Here is a 24136-nt window from a genome sequence, read left to right on the forward strand (position 1 = left end):
CAGAAAATGTATGAAATCTGCTGCTCCAGAAGTTATTATTGTCTAATTCTATCTACTTAGGTGTGTTGTGCCTTCAAAAGAAAAAAAAATACACTTGCTCAAATTCATTCCTTTAACATTATCCAGTTTTTTGAGTAAAAAAAAAAGTACAGGATTTTAACACTTGAGAGTTAAACATCTTAAAGGGAACAGCGAGGCCACTTTTGTAGGCTGTGTTTCTAAGCCTGTACTAAAATGCAAGCAGTGAGGTTGCAAACAAATTGAATAAAAGCCTTAAAGTTTTAAAGTTCACTTTGTATTATGAAAATTTATACCATTTGTCCAGCAGTAGTTCATTATGTTTATTGTTCAGAAGTTAGTTAGATGTGTAGTAATGATTACAGGATTCAAGGGTTTCAGGTGTTTTATAGGTAAGAATATTTTCCCAGTACTACTATTAAATCCTGGGGGTAGTGACTAAAATACTAAATACTGTGCAGTAACTAATAAACTAAGTGTATTTCATATGCATTTTTTTCTTTCGGGGCAAAGAAAAGGAATGAAGATGTACCAGATTTACTACACTGTGTAATATAATAACTTGCTTGACATTTTAATTTTTAAATTAGTTTTTCCTGGACCTGTGAAAAAATATGACTTCTGAATTTTTTTTCATTGTTTTAGGATGCACAGACTTCTAGAACATTAACTCTTATATCAAAAGCCATCCAGACCCTGGGGAGTTGGGGAAGTTTGACCAAAAGCAAACTTGTAAGGCTATTAAAATTCTTTCTCGTTTCATAGACATGATGAACATTCTGTTTATTGAAAGTTTATATGAAAGTTTATTTATGGCAATATACTTTCCCTTTTAGTCAAGTTTCAAGGAGACATTTATGTGCGAGTTTTTCAAAACATTTCAAGAAGAAAAATTTACTGAATCTGTTAAAAAGGTACCTTTCAACTTTATTTTTTTATTGTTGGTGTATCTGAGCAGTCTTCATTATTAGAAGGTGGTGGTTTTGTTCAGTTTTCTACTAGAGAGAAAAAAAAAAGTAGTGGTCTGTTTCAGACATTAAAAAAACCCCCAAACCAAAAAAACAATATAGCAAATCAATACAGTCAAATACAGAAGAGTTATACATAGTGAACTTAAGCTAATTTAGTTTAAAACTTTAAGTATACATTTTTTGAAAGAGACTTTATTGGATTTCTCTTTAGGAGATCATTAAAGAAAATGTGTGTGAGTGCTGGGCATCCCTTGTTACATTGTTCCAAGGCCCTGCAATATGTGTTCAGATGTTGCATAAAATAACTGTTCTCTTCTAGGAGAGAAATAGCTTTTGCATTTTCTTGTGTTTCTAAATAGTGTATATTTGTATTCCCTGTGGTTTTTTCCTTAAGTTCCTAGATGATGTTTCCTCTACCGAGATTAAAGAGCCCAGTGGCGTGAGCGAGCCAGTACATCTAAAAGAAGGGTGAATACATTTTGAATTTATATTGTGCATAACAGAATTGAGTTCAGTGTTTTTTCATTAATGCCAGATTCAGATTAATGCATATTAAAATGTCTGATATACTTTAGAAATTATATTTGTAATTTAGAGAATTCTTAGGTTGCAGAATTAGTTTAAAAGAACAGATGCCAGCTCTAATACTTTAAATGCTTTTTAAAATACTTTAAAAAGTAATTAAAAGTAGCTGAATACCTATTGAAGACTGACTGCATTACTGTCACAGTTCAGCATGTGCTCTGTGATGGTTTTTGAGGGTTGTGAAAGTGTATGTTAAAAGAACGTTATTAATTTAGAATTATTCTACATGCTGTATAAGCCCAGCCAGCTAAATGTTCTGCTTTTAAAGTTAGATAAATAACTATTCTGTAATTGAAGTATTTAATATTTAGTGATAGAATGCTGTTAAATAAATTGAGGCGAAAGTCACTCTTCCTAAGAAATGAACTGGTTTTTTTGTGATGTTGATCCAGAATAGGTGATGATTCAACATTCATGGGGAAAAAATATTTAAATTTATTTGAGAAGCAGGTTTATAAGAAGAAAAGGCTTTTCTGTGAAACAGGCATCCAAATTTCAAAAAAGCAAGAAACACGTCTCTTATTAAGATACTGAATAGACACGAAGGAGGAAACTGTAGTGGACTACACAATATTATATTAGTAAATTGATGGATGTTGTTCAAAATTTGCAATTCTGGATCTGAATAAGTTAAGTATCCCCTCCAAATTTCCTGCCACAAGCACCAGTCTGGACTGTGTGTTTTTCAAACTCCTTTCCTGGTTTTGGAACCTGGTACATGATCACCATCTTGGGAGGTAATCTTGAAGACCTGTTTTGAACAAGTAGTAGATTTTTTTTTTTTTAATGTACAGTGAAGTAGATCTTTATGTGGCTGCATGATGAACAATAATGTCTTATCTCAATAAATGCTTTTGAAAGCTCTTCAGAATACTAAGGGTTGCATTCTGTTTGATGCTCTCTTTACAGAGAAATGTACAAAAGAGCTCAGGGAAGGACTCGGATTGGTAAGAAGAATTTCAAGAAGCGGTGGTTCTGTCTAACAACTAGAGAATTCACATACCACAAACAGCAAGGTAAATAATGTTTATTTTACATTTATTTTTAATTTTCAGTATTTTCTAAGTGTTTGTATTTATTTTTTGTGCTTTTAAAAGTGTGTAATTTTTTTTCCTTACCTGAAATACCTCTGATGTACTTTAGTTACTTTTGTCTTGATTAATCAAGGCTTCTGTCTGATTCATGCCTATTTTTTCAATAATAAAAATGCATATTTTGAGAGCATGAACTGCAATGTCAGTGCCCTGAGATCATAAAACAGTTCTTAAAGATTGCTTCACTCCTTTGTTTACAATTTTTTACAGATAAAGAACCAATTTTCACAATTCCCATCAAAAACATCCTTGCAGTGGAGAAACTTGATGAGAGCTCCTTCAACAAGAAAAATGTGGGTCAAAAGATAGTTTATATGTGATTCTTGATGTGTTCTTTAAATAAAAGAATGTAACTAGCTTACAGAGTTGATGAAACCCCATTACTAAACACTTCAACAAAAAGTCTTTTATGGACCAGGAATAAAAATCTGTATGCAGTATCTCCAAGTACTCTGAACGTGGAAATTAACCTGGAAATTGTGATATCTGCACCAACTTTCCTGACTGATTGTGACTTTGTCCCCCTCACCAAATTTCTGGAATGAAGGTTATAACTACATGACTTTATTAGAAAGCACTTGGAATTATATTATGTACTATGAGAAATGTATTATTACCAAACATTTATTTATTCCTTTTGATGAGAACTTTCTCATGGCCTCGTTCTGCCCTTGAACACATTGGTTATTTCAGTTGTTGTGCGAATCCAAACGTCTGAGGCAGTGATAAAAGTACAGCTGTCATTAAGGCTGAGGATGGCTAAAGGAGAGACTTCTGGGAATCTTCTGTTGCTGCCAGGATATGAAGCATGAAGGTTGTGCTTCATGGAATCTGGGGTCACACTTTAAAGATAGGTGGATGAAGAGGATGGAAGATGCATCCTGTTCTAATTTATAAGGATTCTTTCTTAGATGAGGAAGTGGTGTAGACAGAACATAGGGAGCTGTTCTGGTGGGGCTTTTCTCCTCTGTGTAGTGGAAAGAGGTGAAAAGTCTGCCATTCTCTCATCTCACTTTTTGTCTTAATTTGACTTCATTGAATTGCCTGAGCACTGAAATCTATTTTGACATATTCAAAGTTGCTCAATAACTGGATTTTTTACTCAGCAGAGTAATGTGTTTCTTCTACAGATGTTTCAAGTACTCCATGGAGAAAAGCCACTCTATATCCAAGCAAATAACTGTGTAGAAGCCAGTGAGTGGATAGAGGCTCTTTGCCGGGTAACGAGGTGCAACCAGAGGAGGCTGAGCTTTTACCACCCCTCTGCTTTCCTGAATGGGAACTGGCTCTGCTGCAAGGCCACCATGGAGAACACTGAGGGCTGTGCTCGCTGCACCGCGTAAGTCCCTTCCCAGGTGGAAAAGGGCAGGGTTCCAGGAAATGTGTGAGTCACTCTGCAGCTTGAAAATGTGGAAGCAAGGCTTTCCCTATCTAATTTAGCAAGTGATGCCACAGAAACGTGCCATAGTGATAAGGCACAAACAACTGGATTTCACTAAGTCTATTAATTTGTCTGCCACCCTGTGGAGGTAATCCATTCAGCATGGAAATCATAAATACCCAATGGCTGAGATCTTTTCATGCAAAAATTTAATTCAGATGCCAGGCTGAATGCAGAAATATGACACACCTAGATCATCTGTATAAAATAATGAAAATACTCTGCTACAGAAAGTTCAGCCTGGAATTTCTCTCTCCTTAATGACTTTGTCTTGTTTTATACAATCACTTTTTTTTTTGAACTTCACATATGTTAAAGCAGTGCACTAAGAAAGTCAGCTAAATAATCTCAGATGTAGATTCTAACAAATCATTTGGGTTTTGTAGGTATGTTGGAAAAATTAATATCATCTTACAATGCTTTAATGTCTTTTTAGAAGCTGCTGATTTCTGAAAACAAACAAATGCTGTGATTTCTTTCAAAAAAATATCCTAACCTGGGTAGGTTATATCATTTACAGACTTAAGTTTCATGAAGCTGTCTATGAGCGATAAACATGTTAAAAGGCTATGTATATTGCAAAAGGAACAGTTTTTACTTGCTTTCAAGAATTACTGATATTGATTACCTGTCTCTTTGCTCACCTTTTAGAGATGTTCCTGCTGATACTCAAATTGAGATTGATGGAGACAGAGAGACGGAAAGAATTTACTCACTTTTCACTGTCAACAGGTCTAAACTACAGAAGTTGGAAGGTACTCAAATGATAATTAAGAAGAATTACACTGATACTCAGTTCTAGTTCTCTAGGCCAACAACATCATTTTGAACAATTAACTGAATTTAACAATTCACTTGAAAATAATGGAAAGTAGAGAAAGAGATGGAATTTTTATCTTCTCAGTGCCCTGGTGTCTGATGTTCTTCAGGCATTTCTTTACAGTAGATATCAGGCATTGTTCTAATTGAATTTCCATATATGTAATATCTTTAATAGTTTAAACAGAGAGACTGCACCTATAGCTGATTGCTTTTTTGCCTGTGCCGTCCCTTTCCTGTCTGTGATGAATTCTGTTGGACATGGTTTTGGTGCAAGAAAGCACTGAACTTCTCTTGATGTGAAGAGGAGAGAGCTGGAGGCTCAAGATGCTGAACATGACTAGCAGAGAATAAGCTACAGAATTGTAAATACATTTAGTTGATACTGTCTCCTGCTTTTATCTTAATCCATTTTATGTGTAAGCCAGAATAACTTTCCATTTCAGAATTTTGGAGTTACCATTTACATAAGAGTTAGATTTGTTCTTTAATTGTTGAAATTCTAAGTGGGATGATTGTGTTTGTTTTTGTAGAGGCTTGTGGAAGTATAGCAGTCTATCAAGGTCCTCGAAAAGAACCAGATGATTATTCTAACTTCACAATTGAAGATTCTGTAGCAACTTTTCATACACTTCAGCAGATAATAGATACAGTAGAAAAGCTGAATGATTCACATGAAAAATACCAGAAGAAGAGATCATCTAGTGCCAAATATGGTAGTGAGTAAGTATCCTATGTAATTTTGACATTGATAAATGTGTATTTTGAAAAAAATTAATCATGGAACAAGGCCAGGCTTGTTGGAGTAGAGATAATGAAGGTAAAGGTATAGTTAGACAACACAGACATGGAGAGAATAGGATGCATCATTTGTAGTAGTGTGGCTTTTTACCAGTTGTTGAAGATCCAAGTTCTTCTGGTGCAGGATTCCTCTGTTCCTGTTGAGATTCCTTTAAGAGGGTGCAGTGACTCTTTGTTTCCTTGCAACTTAACATTTGAAGTGCACTTAAAATTTATTCATAACAGTATGCCTACCTTCTAATTCTTTTTTTTCTTTTTTTTCTATTTTTTCTTTTTTTTTTCCCAAAATTTTGGTTTAATAATTAAAGTATCGAGTTATATGAAACTGTCAAAATTTTACTGCTGAAACATACCTTTCAGGCAGTATATTTACTGTTTGTATTTCACTTGCCGTACTCGATGATAAATACTATTTCTTGTGAAGGTAAAAAACCCTGTTCTTTGGAGTACATTGTTGTTCCAGAGCACATTCTTTAATTCTCTTCAGTCCTGGCTTATGCCTGTGGAACACCACTAGCAAGTTTTCAGATTTCTTCTTTGCATCAATAAGGATTGATTCACCAGGAAAAAAAGAAAAGCTCAAACCCTGATTTGGCTTGCCTGAGTTAGTGTTTGATCCAAGTTGTTTAGAAAAATTGACTGTGATTTAGAAGTCCCATGTGAAAGTAAATGAAGTCTTTGCAAATCACAAAATTTCACAATTAATGGTAGAAATGGGGTTTTTTTGCTTGATAAATTGAAATTGTATTATGAGAACAAAAAAGCAAATGTTAACCTTAAAAATATTTACATATAATATTTTGGTTTTTTGCAGAGAAAACCCGATTGTTGGAAAAGTTTCCTAACCAAAACAAACTGGCCCACTTGGATGAAAAAAGAAACTGGAAATGTTCTAGAGTGTTTTGGTTTTTTGTTTCGTTTCTTTTTTTAATTCATTATATGCATTTTTGCAAAGTATTTAAGAATGAACATACATGCTAGTTGTGTTGACAATCTATTTAATATTTAATAGAAAAATACCTTCTTGGAAATCTGGTCTTTAAGGTTTATTCTCATTTTGCTGAAGAACTTGAAGTTCCAGGTTCTTGAAGTAACAGGTGTGAATAAATCCAAATGTTGTTTTGCCATTGCTGTCTTATTGGAAAGAACTTTCTAAACAAATAAGCTTTTTCATGGAAGAAAATCCGCACTGCATTTGTTGGTTGGATTACATCTCAGTACATACACTGCAAACTTGCATGAGTTTACCATGAGTGCCTGCCCTGCTGATACAGATCTTGAAATAGAAATCCCAAGCTCTTATGATGTGGAAAAGATCTGAAGCTTCTTCACACTCAATATATTTGACTTATTTTTTCCTTGTATTAGGTGTTGTCAGGACTTGATTTATCTACAGTTGAAGTTCTGTAGAACGATGCAGTATGCTGCAAATAATCTGGACAGCAGATACCAGTGTTAGTTATGTTATTAAGTACTAAAGAAGAAATCAGGGAACTTACGTTGTACCTCTTGTTTACATTTGGGGTGAGTAATATATGGAGTGACATTAGACCACTGTCTATTTTCTTTAGCATTTTTTAAGGTACATTTTTTTCTTAATCTAAAAAGAGGTGCAGGGTAGTAACATTCTTGTTAAATAGGTTTGCCTACAGATAGAAAAATTTAAATGTGAACAGATTGTCGTTAAGTACTGATCAATTAACATCATCCCATGTATGATTTAATATCTTGTTTTTATAAAAAGTAATAACTACGTCCAGCTCAACTTTTAACTACAAATCTAATAAATAATCTCTATTATAATCACTCAAAGCACTTTAGATATCTGGAGTATCCCAGATTATTTTTAGATACTTTGTAGTATCTGCTTGTTATGATCAGTTGAATGATCAACTTGTTTTGTCTTTAAGCAATGCTTCAGTCAATATTTTTGTATCTTTAGCTTCGTGGATTAATATTTGCCACTTAACACAATTTTAAACTGGCATTCCTGGCTTTAGTAAGATCAATTTTTGCTCACTTCATGTGAGAAGTTAGGTTTATGCTGAGAAAAAGTGTATGTGTATAACCAGGAAGAAGCAAAGGTATTACTGTGGCAACTTTGCTTCATCAGTATTAAATACAATGGTACTCCTTGGAATATTATTTTTATTAAAAGTTGTATGTGGTACTTTTATTTTTAAAGCATTTTCTGTGGGGTCTTTTGTTGTTTTTGCTGGGGTTTTTTTTTAGGTTTTGGGGTTTTTTTCCAATCATGACTTGGCCAAATTAATTAGGAATGTAACTTAGAATAGAAATACACAATGCTTGAAACAGTAAGATGTTGAAATTACCACATATTTACTATACTGTTGTAGGAAGGCTTTCTGTAATAGAAACAAGGTGGCAAGACAGGATTGAAATTTCTTTGGAATGAATGTAACTTGTTAGAATGACTATTTGGCTTAATACCAAGATACTTTAGAATATCTGGGGTTCGGTACTAGGATCTGCAACATCACAATTGTTTAATCACCTCAGCTGTTTTTGCCTTTTCCTTTTTTACACATTTGATGTGTTGAACAGGACTTTATTTGCCAACAGTTGAAATTGAGGGAGAATACAGCAAGGCCAATAAATGTGTTTTGCCAAGGTAAAGGTAAAGATTAATTGTCATTAATCAAAAGCTGCCATTAAACAAAGTTGAATGTGGTTGAGTGTCAGATTTAGGTTTTGTTGTATATGAATTAACCCTGTGGCAAACCCTCTTCCTTGGAGCCATTTTTTGTTGTTTTCAAAGTCGAATTTATGAAAAATTGAGTTGTATACTCTTGCAATGTTGGGGGGTTTTAATATGCACTTTTTTTTTTTTTTTTTTGCTTTGGTACTGGAATATTGAGAAAAAAACCTAAAAGGCCATTGCATACTTGTGACCATTAAGATTTGATTTCTCATGTTATAATGTTTTAAAGTGCAGTAGATGTTCTAGAATTTAATTAGGTACAAGTAGGATGATTAATAATAAAAGTTGCCTTCATTTTGATTAGTCTAGAAAAGTGATGTTATTCAGTAATTAGTTCTGTTAGGATTGTAAAAGTTTTAATGTTATTATGATGATGTATTGTTGAATGTATTTTTATTTAAATTTTATTTTCTTATCAAGACATTAAAATGTTTTGTAACATTGCTTGAGAATAACTCAGAAATAAATTACAACAAACCTGAGATAAGCTGTGTGTTTACTGTGAGCCGTGGCTGTTTAAAATGTTAGCATTTAGCTGAATGAATTGGGGTAACATACAGGACTTGGGTATAAAAAGAGAAACCTAATTGATGGTGGGGGCAGAACCCACCAAAATTAACCTGGGGGATCTGGCTTGGTCATCTACAGCATTGTTGCATTCTAAATTGGTGGTTGGGGAGAGACATGGTAGTTCATCATTTAATGTAACAGCATGCAGAGAAGCCTTAGGAATTTGTTTAAAAAGTTTGCAGTGATTAGTCTGGTGTGTTGAAACATAGCTCGTACTGTGTTGTTAGGGATGGGTGACTGATTTTTTTTCTTGTTACTGATTTGTGTTCCATTACCTGTGCTGTGTACCAGTACAGGCTGTAGAATTTGTCAGAACAATTTAAAATATATTGTATATGAAAAAAATAGTGTTTACTTTTCTCAATCTGCTTTCTTTTTTTTATGTAATCTGGGCACTTCTTTTGCCACCCATTCTCTCCTCTTATGTTTATGAGCCTTTTTTATATGGCAGTTTTGTACAAGCACATTTTAATGTCCTGAGGTGTTTTGTTTCCTTGTGCAGAGAATGGACCTGTTGTCCTTTGTTGGTGGCATGGAAGCTTCTGTTAAATTAGTTACAGGGCAAGCCTTCTGGCCATTTTGGAATTAATTTTGAGGTAAGATGTATTAAGGCCCAATATGAGGGGTCACTACATTCATTTGTAGATATTAGAAACAGAGGAATATAAATATGAAATTGGAAGTACAGGAGGAATTTTTTTTGTGTGAACATTAAAAAAAAAATTGTATGTATTCTGTAATGATTATAGCAGAGTGATCCTTTCTTTTCTCTGCTAATGTACTGCCTTCTCTAACCATTCCACTAACCTGAATTTTCTCTAACCCGTGACACGAAAAGGGCATTCCCATTTCAGATCTGTAGATGTGTCACTCAGGGACATGGTTTAGTGGTAGACTGGGCAGTGTTGGGTTAACAGTTGAGCTTGATGATCTTAAAGGTCTTTTCTAATCTAAATTATTCCACTAATAAATATATGATAAATGCTTTACAAGACATTATCTTTAATTCCTGGTCATCTGTATGTATTTTAAATTACAAAGTTTGCAGCATTTACTCACGTGATAAGGACGGATTCAGTATTGTGTTTAAAAGAGCATGCACATGAAATCAAAATTATGCCAATAAGATCCCAGTAACAAGCAACTTCCAGTAGAATGGACAAATGCATGCAATTTACTTGAAGTTCTTACAAATACTTACAGAGACATATTTAACTAAGGGTTAGATGATTTATGCACATTAAATAAACCAGAAATTCTTTCATAGCAGTAAGGAGAGTATATGAGTGTTACTGTGTCCAGCTGTGATGAGACTGCTGCTGAAATACTTTGTGTATTCCTGAGATTCATCATAATAAACAACTGTTTAAAAAAAAGTTAATTTCAGAGTTAAGAGTAGAGCTGTAAGAATTGGGAATATAGACTGTAATTCAGCTAAATTACTTAGAAAGGCACTTTGTGTACCTAAATCAGGGACAAAAAAGTTGATAATTGATTGATTTACAATCAGAATGAGATTTTAAAAGATCCAGGGGCTACAATGTTCAGGAAATGCATATGCTTTGTAAGAATTTAATTAGGTACAGAAATTAAGAATTTTAATTAGGTATTCTTGGTAAGAATATTTTGGGTAATTTTTTTAAAATAAAAGCATATAGATCACCTTGCTGAAATGCTTTTAAAATATTCTTTATGTTAATAAAGGTGCATGGAAAATAACAATCCATGTATAAATCTTGCTTAATGCAATTTTCCATAGAATTGTATGATCAAATTTTAAATGTTTCAGTTCATCATTATTTTAGCATAATTGCTGTGGCAGTTGTATGAAGTCCAGTTAACAATTTCACCAAATAGAGGATGTAAATCATTATACTTATTTTAGAAACTTTATGGTTTTTTGAACCCCATCAAACAATTTAGTTTGCTTTAAGGGGCTGTGATTTTGTTCCCCACTTCCATCTTTCATTTTTGGTCATTCTTTGTACGCAGGGAAAAAAAGCTGAGATAATCACAGAACAGCCAAAGTAAACCTACTGTGTGACTTAAATTCAAGACGTACAGGTGAAAATCTCTTACCTGGTCCCTCTGATTTCTGAAAAGATCCAAGATATCCTGTGCTTTATGGTGGCAAACTCCAGTGTGTCAGGGAGCAGGGAGAGGCTGCTGTGTGTATCTTGAACAGCAGAAGGCTCCAAAGGCAGGCAGCCCCCTATTCCAGCAGCACTTCCCTCCCGGAGCAGCACACAGGCACCGCTCCAGAGGGCTATTTCAGCAGCTCCCTGAGAGCTCAGGCTGGAGCTCCTGGGGTTTAGCTCAGCCCTTGCTCTTCTGCTCACTGTGACACTGTTGCTGCAGGATACAGAAACAAGCCTTCACCCCGTGGCAAAAAAGCAGGGAACAGAGGAAAAATTGGTAAGAAACTCCCCTTGAAGAATCAAGTGATCTGCAGTAAAGCTCAGACCTGACAATTAGTTGCATCTTTCATCCACAGACCTTTAAAGTACTTAATGAAATAAAGGGAAGTATCTACAATTTGGTCTCTTCGTTCCATGCTGGGGATGGCAAGACACTATGCTTTGTATGACAATGCAAACTTAAAAAGTCCCAAGAGGAAGGAGTATTTCCTCTGTAACAAAAATGTATTTAAAAGGTGCCAGATGCAGGCAAAATGCTTTGTCTGATATTTGGACATTTTCAGTATCTCAAGCCATGAACTGACACACCCCAGAGTACAAGATGCAGTATAAGCCAAGATGTTTTCACAAGTATTTGTACATTGAGACTTCCCATCATCCCAAGCTACACCAGGGGAGGTTTAGCTTGGATGTCAGGAGGAATTCCCTCACAGAAAGGGTGATAAAACGTTGGATTGGGCTGCTCAGGGAGGAGGTCAAGTCACTGTCCGTGGAGGTGTTTAAGGAAAGACTGGATGTGGCACTCAGTGCCGGGGTCTAGTTGACAAGGTCGTGTTGGGTCATAGGTTGAACTTGATCTCAGAGATGGATGAACCAGGGTGTTGTGTGAAGAACAGAGGAGTTACAAGTGTTTAGACTTCATTAAAACAGCTCAGCAAAATCAGGATCTCTTTAGTCTCTTGTGACACAGGGTTTTCCCATTAAAGCAGAGAGGTTCCTGTGCAGAAGTCATTAAGTCATTTTTTTTTTAATAACTTCTGTAAGGACTTTCCTTCTGTGTATGACATGTCATGAATGTTCATTTGTTTCACTTGAAGAGTAAAGCACAGTGCATTTAGAATTCATAAAGAATCGAATTACTGGCACTTCTGTCTTTGAGCTCATTCCTGGACTTTTATGAAGTTCATGCCATATCACATACATATATAGGAATATTTGGATCCCTTTGCTACTCTGTGCAGCAATGTATTTCTGTGATTTATTCACTCCAGTCTCCCATCCAGCGAGATCCTCCCAGTCTAAAAGCATTCAGTTTTTTCCACAAATACATTATGTTTTCCTAATTCCTGTTGTGATTTCCTTTTTATTTCTGCATGCTTCTGTTTCACAGAAACTGTACCTATCAGCATTGGAGTCTGTTTTCCACTTTGTCAATTGCATCAGGCAGCTTCAGTAAACCCTTAAGAGTTACTACTACAGGTGGGTCTGTCACAGGTGGTGGTGTGCTGATATAGCTGTTCCCTCTGCTGTCTTCCTCTCTTGCAGCCCCGCTATTGCCATGTCTCGGCCCTAACTGGCCATTAATAGTCCCATGTAGCATATTCCTATTGGGAAAGAGTCACAGAGAGACATAGATAACCTAGAGTTTAAAAAATAGTTTTGGCAGAGAACTATACTTAAATTATTTTCTTTGGCAGATAAAATTACACAGTCCTCAAGTGTTTTGATATATGTTAATCTATTGACAGAACAAACAGTAAGTGGGATAACACAGTCCAGCACATGCATCAGTTGACCAAGATAAGCACATACTTACATGACTGTTCTTTGCATTATCATAAAACTGATATTTTTGTAAAACCTTTGTTTTTAATAAAAATAATTTTCAATTCTATGTTTTGGAGTAAACAAACTGGAAAAAGAAAACAACAAAAATCTCAAAAAGTTGTAAGAGGAAAGAAGAAAGGGGGGGGGGGGGAAGGAACAAAATCAGGCTGTTTCCAGACATCTCCATTCTCAAAAGGATTCATGAAAATCTGTGCAAGGCATTGTATATCCTTTCAAACCACTGTCTGTGCAACACTCAGAATTCAGAAAGGTGTATAGATAATGAAAATGTTCTTAAAAGGCAATCTGTATATTCATTTGAAATGGGAGTAAGAGTATGAAAAGAACACTTACGGCAGTTATGTAAGTTGGGTGTCAAACACTTGGAGCTTTGAGTATTTTTTACATGGAGACAATCAGAATTGATGAATTACACTGCATCATTACCGTGAAATTATTACAGAAATTTGATTATAGATTGTGTAATAGAAAGCAATATTTCAAATTTGGATACCTGCTATTACGAACATTGCATTCACAGCTGACAAGTTCTTTTTTTCCCATTCTGTAGCACACAATTGGCTTTAATTCTAGCTGAACAATCACTTGATTGGCTGAAAAGAATTTGGTTTGAGTTCTCCTATTTAGATATTCAATTTGGAATGTTTTCAGTGAATGAGATGAGCAAATGCCCAATGTGAAATAATGTGGTTTTTATTTACAGTTAAAAACAGTGACAATGTACATAGGGAAAAACTCTCTGAAAGAGCTGTCTTGGTTTGTGCCACTCTCCCATGTGCGACCTCGTTAATGTCATGTGTGGCTGCAGGGGACAGATGAATTCTTGACTGCCAGAACTATTTCTCAAAAATGGCTTGAAATTTTTCTAATAGATCTCTTTAGGTGATAAAATAGCAATAAAATAATTTTTAGGTGGGAAGCTATTACTTTATTTTTCTAAGGCAGTATGGACAGTCAAAGGTGCCTGTATCATATTTGCTCTACTTTCACTGCTAGTCTAAGTGGGGTTTATATTTGAATTTGCATCATGTATAGCACGTGTGTAGGTTTGACAGCACTCAAACATAATTATGATCTCTGTCATACCTTGCTCTTAGAACTGAAAAAGAATTGCATCAGTTAGAGACACAAGGTAAATTGTGTAAAAACCCAAAAACTCCAACAGGCTTTGGTGTTTTTTTAATCTCTATTTCGAGGTAGTTGACATTTTACATAGCAAAAATTAAATGTACTTAAATCTCTGTTTGTTTTTTTAACTTTAGGAACAGATACATTTGAATTTTAAAAATCCATGTAAAGGGCATAAAACCACCATATTATCAAAGGAAAAGTGTGTATACATTTTCTTCTCAAGCTTTTAGAAAAAGCAATTTTTAATTTAAAACTTTCTGGATTACATCTAGTCCCAGTAATTCAAATTCAAAAGTGCAGTGATGGTTTTAAACATGGAAATGAATTATGAGTTAAAAGAGTGGAGTTGGCAAAGGTAACTGAACACTGTGAACTAAGAGAAGTGTGAATCAGCCAAGGTAAAATATCTTTTTCACATGTTGTTTAATAGTGTTCAAGGTGCTTCTGAATATAGTTGAGAAATGTAGAAACATAAAATCCTTAAGATCAATATAATTTTTTTTTTTTTTTTTTTTACTTTATTACCAAGGTAGCCAAAGTACACACCACTGCTGAAGCGTGTTGCTTTTTTCTGTTAGCAGTCTAAGGAAACGTGTTAAATTGAAAGATGGGGTTGTCTCCCCATAATCAAGGCAGTCCAGTCCATTGGTAAAGTCGTGATTGATTCACTTGCACTACAAGTGCTCATAGTACTCTGCGTATGAGGAGAACATCCTTCATGAGCCGTGCTAAGTTGGCACCTGCTAGGTGTCTTGCTGAAACATAAAAAGCGCTCTAAAGCTCTGTGAATGCATTGGGTCTCGCAGACAGGCCTCCTCCCGCCAGGCCTTTCCCGCGCCGCCGCCGCCGGGCCCGTTCCGCTCTCCGCGCCGCGGGCGGGGCTGCGCTGCCGCCGGAGGGTGGCGCTGCCGCCCGCGCGGCCGCTGCGTCCCCGCCCCTCCGCCATGGCCGATGTGGAGGACGGGGACGAGCCCGGCGCCCCCCACTCGCTGCCGGGCTCCGCGGGCTCCAAGGCAGGCGTCCCTGACAAGATGTTCTCGCTGAAGAAGTGGAACGCGGTGGCCATGTGGAGCTGGGACGTGGAGTGCGACACCTGCGCCATTTGCCGCGTGCAGGTCATGGGTAAGCGCCGGCCGGGCCGTCATGGCCTCGGGGCGGGGGGCCTGGGCCGGGCCTTGGGCCGTGCCCGCCGCCCTGGGCACGGCGGGCGCAGGGCAGAGACGCGGTTTCCGGCAGGAGGGGGGGCTGATGCCTCCCGCCTCCGCTTCCTCCTCCGCGCCTTCCCCGGAGGGAGGAGGAGGAGAAGGAGGAGGGCCCCGCGGGGGCCGGGCCGCTGCTTTCCAGGGGCCACACGCGGCCCCGTCGGGCAGTGCGTTCCCCCTGCCCGGCCGGGCCGCGCTCCCTGCGCCGGCCCCGCCGCACGCAGGGCCTGGGCCCCGCCGGACTGTTCGGTGACCGTCCCCGTCACGTGCAGTGCCGCCTTCGTTGTGAGGGCTGGTGCTCGTCTGCGGGCAAACTCCGCAAGCACTGGCTTACAGCCGAGCTGAACCCAGTGCTGCGTGTGTGGGGCTGCTGTTTGTGTGGTGGGTTTTGTTAAGGGTCTTTTGTTTGGGTTTGTTTTGTTTTTTTTTTTACGAAGCAGTTAGGGATGTACATATAAATTCATTTTTCAAATCTGTTAATCCAGGGCGTCTGACACTACTTCACAAGCGTGATTACTGGTGCGGTTTAACACACATAAATGTACTGAGAAATGGTTTTGAAATCCAGGGACTGTTTGAAAGCACCTCCATTGTTGAATGATATTACTGATTTCTGACATTTTTGTGAAATATGATATTTATCTTGATTCTTCGAAAACTGTTTAAATTCTTCCTTTACTGTATATGCATATCCAATTTTTACTATTGGGCTGAATCATCCTAGATATAACTGTCCTCTCGGTTGGACTTGCAACACTTTGGCAGGAAAAATGACACAAGATTCCCTCCAGAGCACCTTGGTTTTGTAGGGCCAGGAACCATGATACTGAAAATGAAGTCAGGATTTGGTTTAACAGAAATGAGACAAAATATGCAATGCTGTCATTTCTCATAAACATTTTTACTGACAACCTGCTATGGAAGAGCAGAGGCAAAAGGGTGTACTAGAGGAAAAAAGATGCAGCGCAGACTTAAGTAGTGGGAGATTAATTGTCTTGAAGATTATTTGCTTTTGTATGGTAAACAGAGGCCACTCTGGAAATATGAAATTGACTTCATTTGCCGTGTAAACCATAATTTCAGAAATGTATTTATCCCCATTGTAGATAGCCTGTTACAGGACACTATAAAAAAAAAAAAAAGTCTTACATTAACAAAATCCTACCCAGAGCTATTATAAAAGTTAAAAAAAAGAAGTCATTTTTTTCCTAACTAGACGGAGGGAGTACTTTTAATCTGAAACTATCAGAAAAATCTGGTAACCATTTTTTGAGAACAAACCACGTTGTTAGAATGTGAAACTTGATCATTACTGACTTCAGTTTAGCAATTTCATGTTGACCCTGCCAGAGCGGGTCTGGCTCCTGTAGTGCCACTGCGTCTACAGTAACCTTAGGTGGGAGGCAGTGCCAGACTTAGACTGGCACTTGTTGAAAGTTAGTTTGTTTGACTTTTGCAAGGGAAGGAGGTATTAGTTGGCTCCGTTTTCTACTGGTTTAACTCCTTGAACCAATGTGGTCTTAGATGCACAAGGGAAAGAGGCAAAAATGCAGGTGCTAGCTGGGAAGCTCAGGGTTGCAGCTGTACTGGCTTTGCTGTCCTTAGCCTTTCAGACTGACTGCCTTGGGGTTATGATGTAGGAGTGGGGACAGCTTGCTTTCGTATGGTGGCAGTGATTTCTGTGCTTGGCTCTCTGTGCTGCGCCTGTGTCTGGAACTGCAACTCTAGGGCTCGATAGGACAGCTGATTTATTGTGACTCTTTCTGCCCTGACCCCAGATCAGTAGGCTCCCACACACCATGATACAAGTTGAAACACTTCGGCTGAATCTTCCCAACACCTTGGCCCTTAACTGCTGTTGAAATATAAATTATAGGAACAGACAACAAGAAACTTTTGCGTTTATCTCAGTGAGGAAAGGGCAGCTGTTTTAGAGTTCTCTCCTCTTTGTTCTCTATTACCTGAGAAAAGGAGGAATGTCTGGGCAGATCAGTCTAAAATAGAAGTACTGATCCTATCTGGCAGAGACAGCAAAAATATTCAAATCCAAATTCTTGTAGCACGTTATGGTTTTGTCTTCTGGGAGAATACGGTCCAACTAGTGGCATGTAGGCCAGATCCAACCTGCAGACACTTGTTTAAACTAGTTCCTTTTCTTTGGAGGAGAAGAAAATGTGTTTGCTCACATAACCATTGAACACTTTCTATTGTGCATGATTTGTGCACGTGTGTCTGTGGCAGCCCATGTTGGGGCAAAGGAGAAGCAAAGGCATTTTTCCACTGTATTGTGTGGCACAGTAGGAAGCCTGGAAGTTGTCACTCTTGTATCTTACTGAGTCCTGGACCTGCCATCCAATCCTAAAGCCACAGACTGGAGAGCATAAAGATGATAAATGCTTTTAATTAGATATTTTTCCGTATTTATTAATATATATTATCAAATGTACTGCTATATTTGTATGCGTATCTGACTCCTGTGAAAATTAGATGCAGATACTTGTTAAGGGAAGCCACTATAAAAAGTAATAGGTGGTGGGAGTTGTGGTGAGATGCATAGCCTAAAAAATCAAAATTGTGAATGACTTCCTTAAAAGGAGATGCTGACATCTGAAAAACAAAGTCCTGTAATTAGCGTTTGGCTTTGTGCTTGCACTGGTCTTAATATGCCTAAGTGCCTTGGCACAAATCTGCGGGCTTTTATATCTACAAAATGGAGAAGGCGTTTTTTTCAGCAAAAGTTATGAAAATACCAAAGCAATGGAAAATAAACAAAACATGCTGGAGAGTTCAGAGTCCTTCTTATCTCTTTCAGATATATGTATTTCATTGTCATTTGCATAGTTTTAGAATTTAGGAGGGCTATTTAATGTTTAAGGGCCAAACTAGACATCAAAACTTGAGATTTTTACCTCTGTAAATTTGTTTTAGAGTTTATGTTTTCCTCTGACAAACCTATTCTTAAGATGGAATCCTGAGAATCAAATTGAGTCTTGTTCTTGTTTACTTTTAGATGCCTGTCTTAGATGTCAAGCTGAAAACAAACAAGAAGATTGTGTTGGTATGTAGTGACTTCATTGGCTTGTTTTTCAATTGAAGCTTCTCTCAGTGTGGTGCATTTTAAAGTTTGAAGGGAATACTGCTTTTATTAATGCTCAAAAGTAAACTGGTGTTTTGTTCTACATTGTATCATCTTTTTACATTAGTAGTACTTTATACTTCATTTTTGAGCTAATAACTAATAAATTCAGTTTTCATGTCAGCTGTGCTGTAAAACAAAACAGCTTCCAATTTTCTGTCAACACATACACAACTAAGAGGTTTTAGTTTCTTTCACTGTGAGCATATTTGAGATCATAATGTACATTTTTCAAGTGGGTAGGAAAAAGCTACCTTTTTCTTCAGAGGTGCATACCAGAAAACACAATGGTAGTACAAATAAAAATCCTCTGTTCTGAAATAAATGTGTGTCTGAGTTAGAAAGTGGTATTTTTCCCACTCTTAATTCGGAGATAATGGAGGCAGTGGCTTGGTTGTTCACTTTTCATTTTCAAAAGTGGAATCACTTCAGTTTAAACACAGTCATACCTTCAGTGCCAATGTATGCAAAAGAAAGTCTTAATTTTGACTGTTTAAATTGGAAATAGTTAAAACTATCTCAGAGAGTTTGCTTTAAACCTTCAAGATAACTTTTAAACCAGCGGTAAACCTTTCCATGCTGTTGAGCTTTGTGTTTTCAAGTATATTGTCTCAAACTTAATCCACTGAGGGGTTTTGATGATTGTTTTAATGGGAATAGGGTTTTCCTGTTCTAAATATCTTAATTGGCTTGCTAAGTGTCCTATTTAAGATAGAGAGGAAAAAGTATAATTTACAGCACTCCTTTGATTGGTACGCTTGTACTCCTGTGAGGAAAATGTGTGCTGATAAGGAAAAAAAGCAAAGTAACTACATTTTAAAATGTTATTCAGGAGTAAATGGATAATAGATAACACTTTTTGTAGTGTTGAAACAATTGTAGCCTGTGAATAGCTTCTGGTCTAAAGTCCCATTTTAAGACTATATACTGTGTTACATATGCCTCCTTGATACCATACATTTCAGTTCAAACAGTGCATTTTGTGTGAGAATTGGGTGATATGCTCTTGTGTGATAGTGAGTCAGTAGTGCATTGGCTTTATTTTGGTACTGAGAAAGATAAGGGGAAGAACTTAAATAGTTGCAGTTATTTCCTGGGCAGAGCTGCTAAATGTGTTTAGACAGCCACAAAACACTGTCACTTTATACAAGAAGGTGAGAATATTTGCATTTCTTTTTTTAATATTTGGAAATAAGTAAAAGGCTTGATGATGAAACTGGCTATCATCAGGATGGTCATAATAATCCAATCTCGGTGGATGAATCAGTGATGACCTGTTTTGTCTCTAAAGTTTCCAGTGGTTATAAATATTTGAGAGTGATAGTTTGAACCTTGCTGTAGGTGTTGACTGAGCAGCTGAGTGTGACTGGAACATGTTCTTTCTTCTCTTTCAGTGGTTTGGGGAGAATGCAATCATTCCTTCCACAATTGCTGCATGTCCTTGTGGGTGAAACAGAATAATCGCTGTCCCCTCTGCCAGCAGGACTGGGTAGTCCAGAGAATAGGCAAATAAAAACTGGAAGGGTTTCTTTCTGTTGCATTTGTTGGAATGGTGTGTGTGTTATGCCCTATGCTCATGCAGAACGGAATGTGTCAATTAGGACACGACTCACTTGGTTTATCTGCTCCAAGACCAGAGTGGGTTTGGTGCAGGGTCCTGGCTGCGCAAGGTGCAGTTCACGGTCAGGCTCACTGCAGGGGTTCCACAATGAAACGAGAGACGCTACATCAACAAATGTATCTGCTATGATTAAAGTGTTACCTGTATCAGAGCATAGAAACCTGGTGGTGCAGATTATACCCTAAGCACAGATCACTTCATCTTTGATAAATGAACTAAATTAAAAGGGTCACCTTACCTGGTCTGATACACTGCATAGTTTACTGTCAGGATAAAATAATTCCTAAGTAATATTGTATGCAAAAACACAATCAGTGTGTTTTTTAAGAAACTGTTCTGGGTTTTAATCTAAAATGAACAGTGTGTAAAACATTTGCTATGTGCTTTTTCCATCACACTGTATTAAACATTTCTAATTTAGGTTTTCTTTACGACTTTTGTTTTGTTGTATTTCTAAGTGTGTTGCTCTATTATATTCTATACATTATTTCTACAACCATAAAATTAAAATTTAACTACATTAATAATGGAGACATGTATTTTTAATTGAAAGATTTTTGGTACTAAGACGTGTATTTGATAATCAGTTAATTAGCGGTGTAGACAATCTTGCTGGTTAGGTGATTAATATAGGAAGCAAACAAAAGTGATAATTTAAATAACCCAAGAAAGAAGGCACTAATTAAATCTAGGGAAAAAAGTTAAATTGTGATTTCATGAAAATTCAGTTGATAGAAATTTCTTTATTATCTTTTTATTGGTCATAATATTTTGGAAGCTTTTTTTCATTTTTGTAGAAATCCTGAATATATCATCATCTTTGAATTTTTTCTTACAGATATTTAAATGCTTGCCTCTAACTTTGTCTTTTCCCTAAATATCTAAATTACTATGAATCTGAACATATGCTGTGGGATTTTTAAAATATATGTAATGGAAAGGGAGAATTATTGCTTTAAATCTGTAACAAATTCAGGCTTAATAAAAATGGTTAATCAACATGGGTGCAATTGAAGCAATATAATATGCATTTTTACTTCAAAATTATTATCTTTAATGTTTAATGTGTTTCTCAGCAGATGTATTTCTATCTAGTTCTAAGTACATTTTAAGAGGTTTATCTTCACTGTATAAAGTAGTTCCAATCTTTGTGTCATCAAGCATATTGCAGAGTTTACTGTGGTTTTGTTTAATATTGTAATCTTGTTTTTAAGATGTTTTGGTTTTTTAATGTAGCTTTTGTTTCATTACACACTGAGGTAAAAAATCCTGAGTCACTGTTACACTGTATCACATCAGTTGTTATTATGCCAGATGATGTCTGTCTTAAAACTGAAAACAAATGTAAAATATGTTAACAATAGTAATGAAGTGCCTATAGCATTTACATTGTTGTGTAGTATTTCTGTATGTGTAAAAGTATTCCCAAAATTTTTGCAAAAAAAGAAAATCTGAGTGGATGTGGAAATAAATTTTAGCTGTCACAGTCAAACTGGATCTTACCTACTATGTATTTTCTCTTCCAAATTTGGTCCTAGGTTCCATCCTGTAACCTCTGGTAATGCCATATCATCCCATCAGAAGACTTTCTTCATATTTCTTTGGTTTATAGGTGAATATGGAAAGTACCAAACCCTGCTTTTAGCTCATGTCACATGCATGGCAAGAGTAGCTGAGAATTACAGTTGCGGAAAAGTTTTTCCAAAGTGTCAACTCAAAGGGGTGTTGACACAAATGAGGTATTAGGAAAATTTATGTTGAAATCAAAGCAGCTGATATTTGTGTGTATCTCTTTGCATATTATAAGTACCTTGTTGACCAGTGATTGAGGTTCATCTAGAACATAAGGTAATGCATTTTAAGTCCTGCATATTTTCTCTGTGATTTAGAGATTAGCCTAAGTCCCAGTCTTTCTATGAGCTTTGCACCAGAGAGCTTTTACAAATCATACCCTGATAGGCCATTAGCATGGTTGCTAGTACATCCCCATTTTCAGTTCTGTAATTGTTCACCTCTTGTACATGCAAAATAAATCATTTTTGCTTCTCACCCAAATGTACTGTTTTATGAGCAGGTAACACTATCTTAAATAGCTGTTATCAACTTACAGATTAATGCTGATCTACTTTGCTCCATATAAATAATAAATGCTGGGCAGATTTGGATAAGTCAGCAAGCAAATCTCATAAGTGACTGGAGTAATGAGTATGTGTTGAATGATCATATTGTTTGATTTTGCTTTTCATGGAGTTATGTTCTTTTAGAGAAAGTTTATGTTCCGTAGAAACTGGGAAAGATTCTAATTAATGGAGTAGAATAGTCTTTGGAGCTGTAAATGTGTCTGTCTTATGCAGGTGCCATAAACTTTAGGTATTTTCTTGATTTGCTTAGGCATGAATATACCAATAGCTGGTGTAAGCTTTAGTTCAGCCTTTGGACCCTAGCTACCAGCCATTTGTCCTGCTGCTCTTTGAGCTGTGGTGGATATTCTGGCTAAACGTAAAAAAGACCCTACTGAATTTTAGGAAATAAAAAGCTTTATTTAAAATAAAAGCTGAAATTAAGGCTTTATTACCTCCTTTCATGCCTTTCTCTACCCAGGGTGTTACAGGAATGTGTTGCTGTAGGCCCCATTTTCAGGACAGCCACAGCAGAATTCCCCATTTCTCCCTTTGGCTCTTTGCAGTGTTGCTTATGTTGTTGGCTGCTCTGCTGAGCCCTTTACGTAACCTTCTCCCGCCCTGTGCTTGCTCTCACCTGGCAGAACTGGCCAAGCTTTCGGGTGTCTGCCTTACAGTTCCTCCTGTTCTTATGCACACACAGCAGTTTGCAATGGATGGCCCTCTCCATCACACCTAGAAAAATACACCTCTGAGGGAATTTTGTAGAGCATGAGTTTTAATGTCAAATGGATTCAATGTGGACAGGATTAAGCATGTAAAAACAAAATACTGCATGGTTGTAGAGTGGCAAAAAGCAGCCAAGAAGGGCTTAACACTTATTGTAGGGAGTCTGAAAGGTGCCTGTTATTACTCTTGATCTTTAGTTTTTTTGATTCAGCTCTTCAGCTTGCTCTAAGATCATGAAAAAAAAAGAAGAAAGAAACTTGACCTTGACCTCAATAATACAGCTTGACCCCAGTGTTACTTCTTTTCTTGTTCTCATAATACCTTCCTTATATTGAAGGAAAGTTTTAACAGCCAAATCACCTGACCCCACAGCAGAAGGCTTAGCCTAGTGAGTGCCACACATAATTTTTATTCTTTTGAAGGGAAAAAAATGCCTCCTGGTAGGCAGCCAGCAAGTGAAGTCAGGTGGAATTTGCCTTGACTTGATTATAATGTGCTTTGTCCCTTTGTTGATGTCATCTCAACTATATGCTGTTGCCACCTTCTTATCTGACCACTTTCTGTCATAAAGCTCAGTAGGGAAAATAAACTGAGGCCAAAACAACATATGGAAGTGTCTTGGCAAGATTTGGCTGGTCATTTGAAGTGTTTCTTTTTTTTTCTGTGGGTAGGAGATGAAGTCAGAGCTGTGTTGTTTCATATATAAGGATTATTATTTTTAGACCAGCGGCAGTTCTTAGCCTCTGCATGTAATCTGCTCAGACAGAGCCACTCAAGGCAGCAGGGTTTGCATGAACTGTCTGCGGGGCTCAGTCACTGATGTTGAGTATAACTTGAGTTTTGGAGTTGTGAATGCTCAGAGCACTGAACTGTGTGGTAATTTAAAGCTCAACATCTCATGGTCATCTGTGTCAAGGTCTTCTAGGCATGGCAGATTTGTGATAAAAGCTTTTGGTAAAACCAGATCACAAGGTATGCAGTTGTTAGTCTGCTGATGTTTGGTGTCAACTGGGGGAGATCCAGGGCTGTCCTACTGACTGTGACCAAAGTGCCCCTGGGTTGGAGAGGGCATGTATTGCAGACAGGAATCTCTGCTCCCAGCAGCCAGGGACAGTGCATTTACAGGGAATCTTGGTACATTTAAAGGTTATCAGGGCCCATTCTGAAAAACACCAGCTGAACCACGTGCG

The 24136-nt window shown here is 37.1% G+C and overlaps 2 protein-coding genes across 3 annotated transcripts in view; both read left to right on the forward strand.

Annotated features, from left to right (window-relative positions):
• The window catches only part of RASA2 (RAS p21 protein activator 2), a 46506-nt gene extending 37874 nt beyond the window's left edge, over positions 1 to 8632 (forward strand). The window contains exons 16-24 of the mRNA XM_082288433.1: positions 664 to 750; positions 855 to 932; positions 1384 to 1457; positions 2484 to 2590; positions 2879 to 2961; positions 3799 to 4007; positions 4761 to 4864; positions 5462 to 5651; positions 6544 to 8632. Of these exons, the coding sequence (XP_082144559.1) occupies positions 664 to 750; positions 855 to 932; positions 1384 to 1457; positions 2484 to 2590; positions 2879 to 2961; positions 3799 to 4007; positions 4761 to 4864; positions 5462 to 5651; positions 6544 to 6574 (963 nt within the window). The 3' untranslated portion in view covers positions 6575 to 8632. The remainder of the gene's footprint in view (positions 1 to 663; positions 751 to 854; positions 933 to 1383; positions 1458 to 2483; positions 2591 to 2878; positions 2962 to 3798; positions 4008 to 4760; positions 4865 to 5461; positions 5652 to 6543) is intronic.
• Positions 8633 to 15080: 6448 nt separating this feature from the next.
• On the forward strand, positions 15081 to 23021 carry RNF7 (ring finger protein 7). 2 transcript variants are annotated; one of them, XM_082287998.1, is made up of 3 exons: positions 15081 to 15253; positions 18351 to 18398; positions 19871 to 23021. In XM_082287998.1, exons 1-3 carry the CDS (start codon positions 15083 to 15085, stop codon positions 19925 to 19927), a joined length of 276 nt encoding a protein of 91 aa, XP_082144124.1. In that variant the 5' UTR covers positions 15081 to 15082; the 3' UTR covers positions 19928 to 23021. The 2 variants fall into 2 exon arrangements, with proteins under 2 accessions (XP_082144124.1, XP_082144123.1); XM_082287997.1 differs by having other exon boundaries at positions 15081 to 15260; positions 19871 to 23000.
• Positions 23022 to 24136: the final 1115 nt, after the last annotated feature.

This window comes from Coloeus monedula (assembly GCF_965178545.1).
Source record: "Coloeus monedula genome assembly, chromosome: 10".
In the NCBI taxonomy this organism is placed as follows: domain Eukaryota; kingdom Metazoa; phylum Chordata; class Aves; order Passeriformes; family Corvidae; genus Coloeus; species Coloeus monedula.